The sequence below is a fragment of the Mizuhopecten yessoensis genome, unplaced genomic scaffold (assembly GCF_002113885.1).
Source record: "Mizuhopecten yessoensis strain PY_sf001 unplaced genomic scaffold, ASM211388v2 scaffold5737, whole genome shotgun sequence".
Classification (NCBI taxonomy): Eukaryota; Metazoa; Mollusca; class Bivalvia; order Pectinida; family Pectinidae; genus Mizuhopecten; species Mizuhopecten yessoensis.
This window is the reverse complement of record NW_018406198.1, coordinates 550,870-567,298: the sequence shown is the minus strand read 5'-3', so window position 1 is coordinate 567,298 and position 16,429 is coordinate 550,870. Positions and strand designations below refer to the sequence as shown.

At 35.5% G+C, this 16,429-nt stretch overlaps 1 protein-coding gene across 1 annotated transcript; it reads right to left on the bottom strand.

Moving 5' to 3' along the window:
* LOC110451035 (centrosomal protein POC5-like) lies at positions 1-16,392 on the bottom strand. The gene is made up of 12 exons (XM_021498876.1): positions 16,288-16,392; positions 14,584-14,671; positions 12,849-12,987; positions 12,102-12,266; positions 10,495-10,658; positions 9,593-9,663; positions 7,913-8,111; positions 7,249-7,428; positions 6,355-6,514; positions 4,638-4,831; positions 3,037-3,201; positions 1-2,350 (listed from the first exon to the last, which is right to left on the bottom strand). The coding sequence occupies exons 2-12, from the start codon at positions 14,659-14,661 to the stop codon at positions 2,192-2,194; spliced, it is 1,674 nt and encodes a 557-aa protein (XP_021354551.1). The 5' UTR covers positions 14,662-14,671; positions 16,288-16,392; the 3' UTR covers positions 1-2,191.
* Positions 16,393-16,429: the final 37 nt, after the last annotated feature.

The window sequence follows — 16,429 nt, the reverse complement described above, 5'->3', positions numbered from 1 at the left end:
ACTAGCTTTATTCATAAATTATAAATAGTGTTTGAACTCCCTTACTCAGCCTTGGTATTTACAGTAATCAGCCGATAAATAAGGGTTTCACTACATGATAGCTACTACACACATTATCACAGAGGTATGTTATGTACAAACTATTTATAATGGCCTACATGTATGGAATTCTCCAGTAAAATCCATATGAAGTGAATATATTGAAGGTGCACATTTTTAGAAAAATTGCGTAAAATTTACATTGAAACAAAATGTAATAAGAAATAAAAGAAAATAGTCGAGGAAGATTTTCAGGTGAATTTTCAGGTATTACGACCAAACGCGTTTTGTTTGCTAGAAAACATACAGCATATCAGCACAGGCAACATATTCAATATGGATTTTAGGTCGAGTTTCCACTGGCCCTGCCACCAGACAAGACATTTTGACAGATAAACCACTGGTGTCGAAGTGTCGAAGTCTAGTGTCAGGGCCAGAAGATACTCTACTTGAACGTGAAATCCTCAAGGTTTTGAATCACTGTTAAAATTCTTACTCTTTTATTTAACGAGACTAAACTTCTACACGACCACTTGTATATATATATATGTAGGCTTTGACAGGATTATCTCCCTTGAAATATAAATAAGGACCTTTTCGTGTATCCGGTTCAACCATTTGAAATGGTTAAACTTGTAAAGAAAACGACAGACACAGATCTGAACATGATGCTGACCTCAGGAATATTTGGCACGAGTAGCTCATACCTGTAGTTTACTGACTGAAACTAAAATGCTGACTATTGCTAGTGTGCGTTATTTCTTTCTAAAACAATGTCAAGCCACATGTAGTTTTTAAGATACGTTATATATTTTATTGGACACATGAAAGAAGGGCATAATATTCTTGATGCATTGTTATCTATTCTCCCAAATTATGCATTTTTAGCTCTGCTGATAGAACGGTCCAAGTGTGTTCGTTTATCGTGGAAAATATTTCTGCGCCACCCGTACCTTTTCAACAGGAATACGCGAATTTAACCTAATATCATCCAAAAATGTCAGAGTTAAGGATCCCTGTCCCTCAGTGGGAAAAACGCCAAAGAGTTCTACTATATATTATCAACATATCAATCAACAGCGGCTCACAGAGTCATTTCACTGTACATAATATTTGTTCAGAAGGACACAAATGAGAATTTAATTTTTTCATTTAAAAAATTGAGTTATGAAACAAAAAACAAAGAAACTATGAATCCACATTCATGCAAACTCTTAAATGTGCCATGTAAGTTTCTGTTTCATTCCTTGACAAAAAATAATTTTTTGAATAAGTGTTTTAAATGTTATATCAAAAGGAATGTGACAGAAGTTAAGTATAAAATGTACTTCTGTAATATTTCAATTTCTAAAGTTGAAGAAAATGGCAACATCATTGTTGCGTTGTCACACTGCTAACATGATATATACTTTCTTAGTGCAATGTTATGAAACAGTTGTTAAATGTTCATATTCACTATGGTATAAATAATATTTTACCAACGGAATTTGAGTACAAAGACAATTTAATAATAATGGAATATTAATCTTGAGGCAACATGTAACATACTGTAAAAATATAAAATAAAAAATGTCCTGAATATTGTAAATTTATACTTTAAGTTCATTAAATATCTATTTTTAGTTTCATTTGGACGGACATCTGATTATGAATGTATGTTTCCCATGGACAAGAAAGGCACAATTCAACAGTTCACAAGTTGTTGTTCAATTCGTAAATTAAATTCTTGTGAATGAATCTACGAAAAAAGGATGGGAAAAATAAAATTTATGAAAATTGAAGTATTTTACACAATAAGAGTTGAAAGAATATGTTTTCACAATCATCACAGTCTGAATTCACACTAACCTGCCATATTTGTGTCATTTGATATCTAAAATATGTTCACATGCATTTTATCATCAAATTTAAATTTTACAATCATGGAAATATATGGAATATTTTGATATTACATTTTTGAAATGCCTTCAATCACCGAACTTATATTTCCCAGTCAAACAGAAACATGAAATGTTTTTGTTCCGAGTCTTCTGAATGTTTTCTATCCTCAAACTTGGATTGTCCTTCACAAATTCATTACTCTTGACCTTCCTCATGGATCAGTGACCTTGACACTAATGAGCGACCTTGACACTAGTCCACAACCTTGTCGCTAGTCCACGACCTTGACAGTCTGTATGTGCGGTGAGATTGACAGACTTCCTGTCTGACCTGCGAGTCGTCGATGGAGTATGCCACTCTGTTGGTATTCTGATAACGCGATCGGGGACTTGGCTGGATGGCGAGATGCCGTGGCCTGCCCTATGGTCTGCTGTAATGTATAATAAAAACAAATAGAAATATTGGCAGTGTGGAAAGAAACTGTGGCCTGCTGTATTGTATATACTTAGTTATACAGAAATACCAAGCCTGCATTCGTTTATTACGATCCAAACGGGGTTGGACCAGAGTTGTTCATTTATGAAATAAGGTCACCCTAGTAATCTGATGCTGCTTTCATGCCTTAATATTGATTTAGAAAAGTTATCCATGTATCGGTTGTAAATGTATAAAAATCATTGATATATCTGCTCGGTATGTCGACAAAAACCAACATGCAACATTTATTTATCACTTGTGTTCACTCTTTCTTCATATTCAAGGGCCAGTTTTCTTTCTTATTTAGATTATTTCTTTACAAAATATTGACTAAAAAACTAAAACATTCTTGTTTATCAAATATCATTTTATCTAAGACTTTAGATGTTGCATAGTCATATGGAGTTAATAATATTTTTTTTTTTTAGACATTTGGGGAAAAACGGTACTTACCCCAAAATTGCTCCAGAAAAAGCCTAGCTTTGGAATATCAAAATGGTCACTCAACACACTACATTAACTCATTCACCCCACAAGACACATTTAAACTCTTCCAATTCAATGGTTGGAATAGTTCATTATGAAATTTCAGGGGTGAATGAGTCAAAAAACTTCTGTTTGAGGTGAAGAAATACAGACCTTGTTAACTGACTGATGTCGCTCTACAATGACAGAGCTCATAGGAGGTGCTAATGTGGGTCCTGTCGAGGGACCTCCGAGGCCTGGGCGGCCCGAATCTACCTTCCCTGTCATTCGAGTGGAGATGACCTTGCCCTTGTGTGTACTGGAAACTTTACCACTTGCCTGTCAATCAAAGGTACAGTTATTTATAGACTGCAGGCTCATCTAGACCGCGATGTTTCAATATATCAAGCATAGAATCTGTGCTCAATGCTATGTTCTCTTAACACACTCAAATCATATGATACGGTCAAAACGTCCTGTGTAACCATTAAAAACAATTTTCGGTTTGAAATTTGAAATGTTTTTCCAAATCCTTAACAAAAAATGTTTTGTTCTTAATATATCAACGGAACAAAGAAAATGGGCTTGCACACAGATTCCGAGTTTGAGCATGAGAACGGTGTCATGAATACATGGATGTCTCTAGGCTTATCATAAAAACATTAAAATCTAACACCAGTCAATACAAAACCAGCAAAATTAAAATGCCAACAAGTTAATGATCATTTAGTTAAATTCATTAAGGTAATAGGATTGTGTCACCATTTCTCAGTAAAGAAAATTTTCTGCCACAAAAAAGGGTGTCATAATTTTAAGGATTTTAAATGGAAATTTATGTAAAAAGGAGTGAATTTTGAAATTTAAAAAATGAAGAACACAATTTTTTGCAAAATAATGTCAATAAAAAATGATACCGACATAGATAAGTATTACATTAATGTATATCAATTCAATAAATGCTGAAATTGTGTAAAATTAATTATCTATAAACGATTAAAAATTAACATTTTATAATAAAACCATATACACATAGTAATTTATAATTGCATGTAAGAGTTATCTTTCTTGAAAAACTTCACAGTAGTGAAAAAGGTAGCCGAGAAGTGGACACATGTGACTCAATGATAAAAAAACCCACTGAATTAATGGCTGGAGTGCTTTGAAATAGTTTAATATTGAGAGAACACACTGTTCTATAAATAATGAACATACAATAATCATCAGTTTAATATTAAACATTAGAATATGCAGAAATTGTGATACTGTCTCCCTACATTGGATTTTCGACTAGGGATGTACTTCCTATTGTAATTATGGCCCTTTAATCAATGCTGTAGGGGTGACCTTGATAATTATAGGTAAGATTTGTCCGAGAGCCTCGACTGTACTCTTATCTGATCCAACATGGAGGCCATTGGTAATACTACAATGTGACCGCAAAATGTCAAACCATGATATAGTGGAATGTTTTACACTCGAGTTTCAAAATCATACATTGAAATAAAAACAGATTTGATGAATATGCAACTGACTTTGGGCTAGACTTGAGGAATTGGAAGCTTTAAATAAATCTAAACATTATTAAACAAGTTATTTCAACTTTTATTTATCACTCTTGTTGGCCCAGATGTTTGTGCGCACGGGGGTCTTAGTGTGGGAGGAAACTGGAGTACCCGAAGAAAACCATGTGGTTGGGCAGGTGAAAGGCAAGTGCGCTATCCACTGCACCACCCGACCACCCAGGAATTTGAAGTTGACAACGTGAACACACTTACTGCTTGTTTAGATTGGGCCATACTGGACAGGGTGGCTGACCTTGCAGCCTGGCTGGTGATAACCTTGGCCGCAGGTTGTTGGGGTCGGGGCTGAGACTGGTACACTGGTTCCTGTGGTATAGTTTTTGGGGCACTCATGTCCTTTTCAGGAATACCAGACTCTAGGTTGTCGGAGTACGCATGGTTCTCGGCACCTACAAGGATCAGAATAATTTGAAAAAAGAAATAAAGAACATATAATAACCTTATACAATCTTTTATTGTACCATCATGGTATTCCTTCAGCCATGTGGTGTACATGTAGGTGATTCGATTTACATTCTACGTATTTAAGTTGGTTTTGATCAATATATCCTATCAATTTTCAGCAAAATTTCAAATTTTTGAAATGTCTAAAACATATTTTACCAGGATAAAAGAAGTACTTAATTTTCACTCAAAACAATAAGTAAAATCAGATAAGAAATTGTGGCCACTGTACAGCTTACATGTACAACCCATAGGGATGGGAATTTGATTGGCATCAACACATAATGTGAGTATCATATTTATCCAGCAATTCTATCTTTGCGTATTGCAGAGTTATCTTCTCTTGTGAGCAGGTATTGATTGTTATGTCATTGGTTTGTGTGAGAAAATTACGTCGTTTTCTCAAAAATTGATGACGTTACTCTCACAAACCAATGACGTAACAATCAATACCTGCTCACAAGAGAAGATAACTCTGCAATGCGCAAAGACGGAATAAGCCCGTGCCTGGTAAAGAGCCCACCCATACCTCCTGGAAGTAGAAACGCCAACCAATGTTATTTCGCTGTAATAGGTCTACCCCCTAATTTGAGTCAAAAATCACAATGCAGAATATTTTTTTATAATGTTTCTCCATGTTTGTATTTCATTTTTCATTTTTTAATTCTAACAACCAGAAAATATTGATGAATTGATGATCATTCTTAAAACACACTTTGAAACTGAAGAAACTGATCTTTGAAATAAGTTATCAAAATAATAATTTTACTATCACAGGGTTGTGTGCTATGTTTTTGTTTTTGTTTTTATTTGTTTGTTGATTGTTACAAGGATATTTAAATCATGAAAATTTACCGACAATTATCATATAAAACACATCCTTTATCCATCAGGAATATTTGAGAGATTACAAAACTGAGTAAATATTTGACAAAGGGCATAATTTGGTGGGTTTAATTTTGGATAAATTAAACAAAACATCACGACATCCAACACATTGTGATTTGCAGTATGTACGATTTACTTTATCCTCAACACTCTAGGGGTTACTCTCACTCACGCTCTCTGCATCCCTGGAATATGACATAACAAAATTGAAGGCTCCTGACTCCTCAGCCTAGCAGTCAGTGTGAGTTGTGTCCCTTAAAATTACGTATTCACCAACCAATCAAAAAACATTTAACAAAATTGCTACAGCAAAAAATGTAAACATGGAAGCACCCCTTCGTCAGTCTACCTGGGACAAATTCAAGTGAACCGAACTGATACATCTACAAGAAACAATGATCTAGGCACTGAGTGACAGAAAAGATGTGTTTATCAAACTAGCGGTAAGACGGGTATTGAAAAGTCACATTCGTTTCACGGTCTAAATCTGCCAAGGGTGGAGAGTAGGTAGACTGGATTGTACCGGATCGTAACCCTTGGCTAACAAAGATTTTCTTGTATTATGATTTTATTTTCGTACCTGGTTGAGGACCCTCTCCGGACTGGAACATTGTCATAGCCTCAAGGTTGAGTGCACACACGCCACGCATGAATGCTTTTTTCATGCCTTCCTCATACTGGTCCCTCTCAGTGTGCAGTTTGGCCACCTCCATCCTCGAGGCCTCCAGGGCTTCGTTCAGCTTAGAAAAATAAAATAAAATAAAACGTAGAAATCTCCAAAATGTATGCCAACAGCACATAAACAGATGAAACATTGAAATGGTTAACAGCTGTGTGTGAGAAAAAAAAATTTTTTTTTTAGAAAACTTCTGTATGACATTAATTAATGCCCCATGGAAGTAGGTAAACTGATGATAATGAACCTTGGCCACATTCGTTTATTGCAATCCAAACGGTTGAACCGGTTGGACCAGAGTTATTCGTTTATGAAAATTGATGCTGCTTTCAGACAAACCTTGACAAAGCTTTGAAAGGCCTCCATAAACATTTATGGGTCCAACAGGATTTATAATTGCAAAATATGCAAAAAGGGAGCCCTGTTGACAAAATAGCGCCTGAAAGCTTATAAATAGTAACAGTGACCTTGGTGCTGACCTCAGGACCCTGAAATATGAAATCATCCAATGTTTTTTCATACTTGACCATTGTATAAACTTCAATAAAAATCTGATGAGAAAAGAAGTCGGAAGAGCCATGACAATGAATTGCAACAGCACGGGACGGACATGTGGGCTACCCACACTACAGGTGCCATCATAAATCCAGATTTTTGTGAAAATAAAATAAACATTCAATATTTCTTACTATCAACAAATATTTTCAAAGTTGAATTTACGCTCTCATTATGAGTAGAAAGAGTAAAATCAAAATGGGCGAAAATGCTCTGTGGTTTTCAGCAGATGCGGGTACCTACCGACGCTATCTTGGTCTCGTAGTTATTTGTCAGGGACATACAGACTTCCTGCGCCTTGCCCTGACAAGCACGCTCCACGCGGTTACGCCATTTAGACTCAATCACAGAGTGCCACGCGTCCCAGACCGTACGTGTCATCTTCCTCTCGTAATGTTTAGCAGCCAACTGACCGGCAAATTTCTACAAGAATGAAACATCCCGGTTAAATCGAACAAATTATTTGCCGGGTTCTAAAAATTTGAAAAATATTGAATCACTGTAAAATATATTACTGACAAATCAGTCAATACAAAAAAAAACAACCCAGAAAACTGCATCAAATATATAACAACTCACTGAACCTGTCATTTTCTATTTAAAACCTCAAGAATAAGTGCTGGATGCAAATCAGTGTGATCAATTGCAATCTACAATTTAATTAAATGGATCCTTTTCAACTGTATTGCTAAAATCAAGTGGTTCTACAATATTAAATTGAAGTATTTTTGTAAACTCTATGAATCCCATTAAAATTCTTTGAATAAAGGACTCGGGACGTGTATGTAGATATAGATCACTGCAGTGAAATTCACAACTTTTTATATTTACAAGAATAAGCAGGTATCCTCTGATCATGGTGTTTTAGATTGAAAGGAAAACTAACAAATATTCATAAGAATTTTACCTCTCGTTTAAGATCGTTATGCTTGATCTTCCATTCACCGAACTTTTTTAACAGGTCGTGGCGCTCCCGCTGTTTCTGCAGAGCGTGGGTCATGTTTGATATCACCTGGTCCTTTCGTGAGATTGACTGCTCGTACGTGTGTAGTAATTCCTTCATGCTCTCCACCTCGTTCTGGAGGGCTGTCATCTCACTGACATGCCTAAAACAGAATAAACTCCGATATCATTTCACGCATCTTTATGTAAGGTGGTGGGGTGGCACAGTGGAAAGCGCACTTGTCTTTCACCAAGTCATCCGGGGTTAGATTCCCCAATCGGACGTGGAAAGGTATAGGGTCACCTGCCTGATCACGTGGGTTTTCTCCGGGTACTCTGGTTTCCTCCCACATTAAGACCCCCTGCTTGCTAAAATCTGGGCCAACAAGAGTGATCAATTTAAGTTGAAATAACTTGTTTGATAATTGTTGTAAAATAAATAGAGTTTATATTTAATGTTATTTTTTACTTTTTCAGCACTGCAGATCACCCGTGGCATTTTTTCTTTTATGATTATTTTCCTTATTAGGAATTGAGTGTGTTGATACCCCAGGACCAGTCTGACCAACTGAAACTTGACTGTATTTCATATTAAGTGAATACTATACAATATCATATGGTACAACATAAAGTTAATTAACAGTTAAAGTATGGGTATGAAGGATATAGCAAGTTTATGATCCCCCGAGGCCAGGACTATTTTCCGAAGGGAAGCCGAGGGAAATAGTCCTGGACAAGGGGGATCATAAACTTGCTATATCCCGAAATACCCATACTTCAACTGTTTTATTATACCGATACAAACACTCCCTTACAATATTCTAAATATTATTAGACAACAAATTTTCCGCTGGCCAGAAATTGCCGACCTAATTTGATTGCACTGATTGGTCAATATTCGGTCAGGCCCCGCCCAAGATGCCACTCAATTTCCCGCATTTTCTGGGGGAAATAGTTTCAAAACTATCGCACCCCTCCAGACGAACTATTTCCCTGGCATGCAGTTAGAGGGGAAAAAGCTTGTTTATGTGGTCACTTTTGTATAGTGTAAAATAAGTAGAGGTATAATAATCATACATACAATTGAAGATAAATTATTTACTTGTCAATGGAGAATGCTAAGGAAGAGATATAATGAAATTATAATTTTAAGTTTCCTGAGAGAAAAGTATTTTATAGGGGCAACTTATTTAATACTATATATACGTGTACCGGGAAATTTTCTCCACTGTTTAATTTCATCTTTTTCACCCTCCGTCATGAATGCAAATTTATCCTTACAGCAAAAATTATTAAACAGTATAATATTGAATGTGAAAGGAAAAATTAACACCGGTTGGATATACAGTTTACTGGCGTATGACGAAAATTTGACTGAGCAAAATGTTTCAGGTATATGGTATATAATATGAGTATTAACAGGTGAGGCTATTCCGTCTTTGCGTATTTCAGAGTTATCTTCTCTTTTGAGCAGGGATTGATTGTTACGTCATTGGTTTTTGAGAGTAACGTCATAAATTTTTGAGAAAACAACGAAATTTTCTCACACAAACCAATGATGTAACAATCAATCCCTGCTCCCAAGAGAAGATAACTCTGCAATACGCAAAGACGGAATAGCTAATGCCTGTGACAGAAGACTTACTTTTCCTGTGCCCGGAGGAGTTGTTGTCGCCCCATCTCAACTATTCGTATCTTTGACTGACCATATTCTGCCTGGATGAAAAATAACAGAAAATGTTACTATACACTAATAATTACATTTAACAAAGTATGACATGAATTCGCATAACTTATAAAAATGTATTAACATATCTAAACATCTATTACAATAAACCTCAAGTCAGATGGAACAAAATTAAATAAATATTGTCAATCCTGTTCGAACCACATGAAATTATAACCGCTAAAATAAATCGTAGTTCAAACCTTCTGAGCCAACATCGGCAAAAATCACGGCAAACAGTCAAGTTGTTGATACGGAACAACGACGGCCTATTACGATATATTTGCAAAACTGGAGATGAACAATGGTATATATCCTTCTTATATTTACTTACATATTTATAATCTATTAACAAGTTCAATTGTAAAGCAGAGACCAGTATGTAGGCCGCACAGCAGTAGATAATTTCTCGAGTATTGGCAGACGGAAGTTCAATTGTAATGTAATGTAATGTAATGTAATGTAATGTAATGTAATGTAACGCGGAGGGTGGATTGAAACTGCAATTGCAGATTTAATGTTTGATCAACCGCTTAACAAATATTGTTTTGGCACATGTATAGGTAATATATAAGGTATGTAATATATCAGAGATCGGTGGCCAGGTCGCGATATAATCAATCCTTGAACAATTGATATGAATTTTAGTACTCAAATCGTGTGTTCAAACAACCGAAACGTGTGTAACCAGTGTTTGAACTGTCACTAAACAGAAAATTATTTTTTTATTATTCAAAAAGTTTGTTCGAATTATCTGCCGAACTGACCGGAGTTTTACTATATCTAATGCTGATTCTGAAGAGAGAACAAAGTTGTGTTACCAGGACATTTCTCTTCAAGTCAAGACACCACTGGTCCATAAGGTTCTCCATTTTGTTGACATCAGGATCAACTGTCGAGGTATAGATGTTTTCTTCCTCCATTCCCCCTCCTGATATGTTTATCTCCCTCAACAGACGACCAGGAATCTTCTCCAACTCCTCCTCTACAAACGCATCAACTTCTCATTAACAAATCTTGAAATTTTATAACAGAAAATTAAAATTTTAATATTTGCCCTGCATGTATTCTTCCTGGGAAAGACACTTTTTCTAATATCAATATATTCTGTAAGACCTCAGACATGTTTTAATTCTGAGCTACTTAGGGCCAAAATATTTTGAATCAAAAATCCTTCTGAATAAAGATGTCACCTTGAAGTGACATTTGTCTCGTACTCAAAACATTTTCACATTTTAGGATCCCTGCCCACTGCCGACACTAGGGCTACATTCACGTAACCAGGGTGAAACGTTAAGTGTGGCACAGAAATTGTCCATGATAAACGAACGCACTTAGATCATTCTATAAGCAGAGCTGAAAATGCCCAGTTTTGGAGAATAAAAAACAATGTATCAAGAATATTATGCCCTCGTTTCATGCGTCCACTAAATTACATGACGTATCTTAAAGACTACACGTGACTTGACATTGTTTTAGAATGAAATAACGCAAAGTAGCAATAGTCAGCATTTTAGTTTCGGTCAGGAATGTCTGGATCCCTCAATCTACACGTGCCAAATTTTCCCGAGGTCAGCCTCGGTCCAGATCTGTGCCTGTCATTTTCTTTACAGGTTCAATCGTTTCAACCGGATACGCGAATGTACCCTAGAGAGTTCCACTATAGTTTTTTCATATAAACAGTAACCTCCCCTGAATTTCTATAATGGCTATCAATATAGATCAATTTGACTAATGAACTTCTATTGACAGGTTAAATCAACAGTTCAACAATCTAAGGTCTAAAGTTTTAATCCTAGTCTAGCCTTGCTGAAGTTTTACACATGAAACACTGCTGATGATTGTATTTTATTTTATTTTATCTTTTTAATTCTTTCATAAGTTTAAAAGTTTAATTTTCTTTTTTGGAAATGATTTATCAAAGCTATAGTCAAACTGAAAAAGAAAAAAGTTTCTGAAATAGTTACAGCTTTTGGTAGTGGTACAGGGATCCTTAATGTTATTGAAAAATTTGTAATAATTTGTGACACATTCTAAATCTACATAGTAACGTATACATTGTCAACACTCAGAATGCCATTGGGCAAAGTCTTGTTAGTTTTCATAATTCACCGATAGATATTTTCCCCTGAAAAGTCTAAATTGTTAACAAATTATTATTTGCATTTTTTTGGGTGTGTGTGTTTGGATGATAATTTTGAAAAGTTATGCATAAAGTCTTGCTTTCGAATATCAATATTTTTGTAAATTTACCAGACAAAACATTTCAAGATTAATTTTCACTCAGCTTACCAGGCCCTGGAAAAAGTCGCCAAGGCAAATGTATGCCAATTTTTAAAGGGACATCACTCCAGCACAAACCACAGAAAATTCATCTAAATTTAATAAAATCACCCATTTATGAATTTATTGTTTCACAAATGTTTACCCTGAGTGTGGGCGGAGTCGCTGTCCCTCAGGTCCAGTCTACGTTGTATGGGGCTCTGGCCGAAATCTGGCAGCCCTGTTTCCCTCGTCACTTTGACAATCAGACTTGCCTCGGACTCTTCATCTGACCCTGCCATCTCGCCAGCCTCAACCTCTGATGGACTCGCTGATAACACCAAACAAAATTTATTATAAAATGTGTTTATTTATCAGCTAGCACGATGAAAAAAACATTTCAAGAGGTCTCAAAAGTCTAATTAATTTTGTATTTTCATCCTAGGGATTCATTTTTGTGTGTTGTAAGCTCACACTTAGAAAAACCTAGAAACGATTTTCTAAATAATCTGCTCCTTTCTTTAGTGTAGTTTTCGATTGTCTAAAAACAAAATCTAAAAAAAATTTTTTTATTATAATTTGACGGATTTACATTTTTCAGTACGTTTTACAAGCCGTGTTAGAACTTCAGGAATTAGAATTATTGATTAGATAAGAAAGATGCCATGTTATAGACACTGATCAAGTTTATCAAAATCATCTAATGGTTTAAAGACATTTTAGAGAGAGAGAAAAAAGAAGAAAAAACTACTTGATCCACATTTTCACACTTCTGGTGAGCCACAGTTCTAGCTTAAGTTATATAGCTGTAGAATTTTCATTTGTCACAATTTTTATCAATTTTCAGCTGGAATCATATAGGATCTGTAAGAATCAATGGTCTATGACTACGATATGTTTATGAACAGTTTACCAGTTTTTTGCTTGGTAATGGTGACCAGTGTTTCAGGCTGTGGGAAGGAATCACGATGGTCGATCAGAGTGTGGGACGCCTTGTTGGGGTCATAGCTCGGAACAACAACCGCATACTTCAGCAGTTCCTCGTACTCCTCCTGTAAAACAAGTGTAACAATTAATACAGGGCTGATAACACCTGTAAGGGCAGTATGGTGAAATACAGGTCTTACACCAATTACTGTAGGGGGACAGTGTAAGGGTGAGGTGATCATGTCAGGATGTCGAAAGCAGCTGGTCAGGGTTCCAAATTTTACCACTTTGACCCATACACCAGAAACTTTATCAAAGAGGTACTGCATTGGCAAGATTAAAAACTCACTTCCTTCTCTTCTAATAAAAGTTATCAAGAAATACACTGAATTTCCAGGAATACAATACAGTGAAATATTGTAATATAAAAACTGCTTGCAATGTGCATGCCCAGCCCAAATTTACAATGAGTTATTTTTTTTAACAGATAAATGCTCAGATAGTTTTAGATACATTCATGAAAAATGCGTTCTAGATATGAAAATGAAAACCCTTTCTATGTTCAAAGACTTGGAGAAATTTTAAAAGATATCATTCTGTTCTATAGACTCTAATGCCATTTACCAACTCGCTCTCTCTTTTAAATTTTATTGTAACTATACATCGTTTCTTTCCACAATGGCTTTATTATACGACGCTTTTATACTTGCCAACTCTCCCTTTTATGGAGGGAGACTCCTAATTTGGACCCTAAAATTGAGCATTTTTCAACCAGTGAATTTGTTTAACTATTCCTATTTTCTATGATCTGAGGATGTAATCTGAAAGAATAGTTCAAGAGATGCCCTTTTAAAGTGTTATTTTGTCCCTGGGGGTAGACACACACATTGTATTTATATTTTAATTTTGAACATGTGTTATCTCCCCATGGGCATTTCGAAAAAAGTTGCAAATATATATATAATTAATATGGGGCAAAGAAGTAATTCCAACATTGTGGTGCAAGTTTAGGTTGTCAAATTTTCGGAGCGATCCGCTCCTTTATCAAGACACAGTGAAACAGGACAGTTACATATACATATACATCATATTACAAGAAGATAGAACTGATATACTATAATTGAAAATATAGCTATTATATAAAACCAATAGTCCCATCGGCTAAAGACAGCCGAAGGCAGCAATTAAGCTGAGAGCATCGTGGACAAGGAACGCTGATAGTCTAAATATCAGAACGCTTGCTGGCTCTGCTCTATAGCGAAAGTGCACTAAGACGACTCTCCCAATGAAACACAATGACAACCCGCCAAAAGATAACCGAAATCCCTCTAGAAAACTCTTTAACTACTAAATATATGTAGAGGACATGTTCCACGTTTTTGATATCTCGTCCCTTCTTTCTGGTGCTTATCTCTCGTTTACCCACTTTATGTGATAGTGCATCTTGCGCAAGAATAGGTCCTCTACACATATTTAGTAGTTAACGAGTTTTCTAGAGGGATTTTGGTTATCATTGGGCGAGTCGTCTTAGTTGCACGTCCTTCTTAATTTTCTACACCTTCTTGCTTATTATTTTAAGATACGCAGGTTTTTATTATCTGAATTTTATTTTTTGAAATGGTCACTCCATGTTACAAGATTATTTTGGCCCTATATATATAAATGACCATTACTATTGATGAGCCATTCAACAAATGAAATTGTAAATCTGAGATACTTACCATGAGTCGTGTTGACACTGAGCTCCCCGGCGAGTCTGGAGGAGCGTCGGGAAGACTTAGAGAACCGTGAGATGACATTTTCTGCAAACTAGAATGAATAATAAACAAATTTAAATATTAGTAAACAATGTTTTTTTTATTTACAATAATGTCCTGGTCAGTAGTTTAGACCATTGTGACCATATATCTTAAGAAGTTCCAAGCATAAGAAAGGGAAGTTCTCAAACTATACACTGATGCCAATTTACGAATTTGTTCGTCAAATAAAAAAGGTTACATAAACAAACAAGACCGGGAGAATAAAGAGAATTTAAGTCAAAGATTGAATGCTGATTTTTATATATATATATATATACTCAAGTATAGGGTCATATAATATATTTTTTTAAGACAAGAACAAAATTTTCGAAAGGACTGAACAGATAGTGGTTTTGAGAAAATAATCACCACTACAAAAAAAATAACCTAGTTTAAAAGTCATCATAATGACCTACCTACTGGCTACAAAAGTACATACCTATATAGCTACTGGCTACATATTTATATATATATAATGACATACGTACTGGCTACATACCTCTAGAAGACTTTACCTTTATAATACTATGGTCAACTTAGAGAAGCAAAGGAAGTTTTCCTGTTAATTTTTTATTTGATATATGTAAAAAAAAAATGTAAATGAAATATAGTAATAGCCAATGCACTGGCCCATCAGGCAAAATTTATATGGGGGTGGGGGTGGGACCTAGCTGCGATAATGCAGCTTTGGACGACAGACGGACGATTTCTGATAGATGGTCGTAGTCGGAGCGGAGAGTAGGCAGGGTATGAATATTCATTCTAGGTGGGACCATGTCACTACTTGATGCTGGCCAATCAGTATCCTTTATTTCTTTTAACAGATTCAATAGATTTTCCCTATCAGTTTCCCAATAACAGATGTAGGGGTGTCAGTCAACCAGCAAGCGACCCCTCTCAGCAACAACTTGCATTGCAACCTTTTTATTGTCAAGAAAATACATTCAACAATTTCAAATGCAGTCTATCAATAGATTCAAGTACCTGAAATTAAGTTGACTAGGACAAGACCATTTGATAACAGAATTCGATAAACTGAAATAGCACTGGTAAGATTTGTTAAACACAGAACTCAACTATTAGTGGTACTTTACAGAAAGTGTAATTTACACGAAACTTGGTTTATAAGGGAAAGCGATTTGTTTAGCAATAACAAATTATTGGTTTTTGTACTGAATGTGCAACGATGTTTTCAGCAATATCCCATTTTTTGCTGCCTTTTTTTCAATGCAGTTCAAGTATATTGCTGTCGATATAACGAGGAAAATTCACATAAACGAGGGTCAACCTCTCATATGAAATGTCGACCTTTTAAATTCAAACTTGAGGCAATGCCGATATTCATGTTTTAGAAGATCTACACCCAAAGTGTATTTTTATGTCTTTTCTATTTAAAGGGATGTTTTGTATTTTTTGGCGACGCACGATATTTAATATCGAAATTCAAAGAACATCAGTATAACTCAACTAATAACTGCTCAGAACTTCAGAAGCAAGCTGTGACACGCTCGCAATGAATGCCGAATAGGATTTTGTTTCCTTTGTTTTAGTCTATTACATATGGTGCAACACATGATAAGCATAACATCGTATATGTTTGTGCTATCCCCATCGGTTGTTACCTACCGTGATTATTTAGTTATCTACAAACAATTATTTCACACGCTCAATCTCAACAAGCCAGATCCATATCCGCCATCATGTAAACAATTCAAGTTCCGCTTCACGACGTTACAATCATTTTCATTGGCTGAAACGAATACAAAAC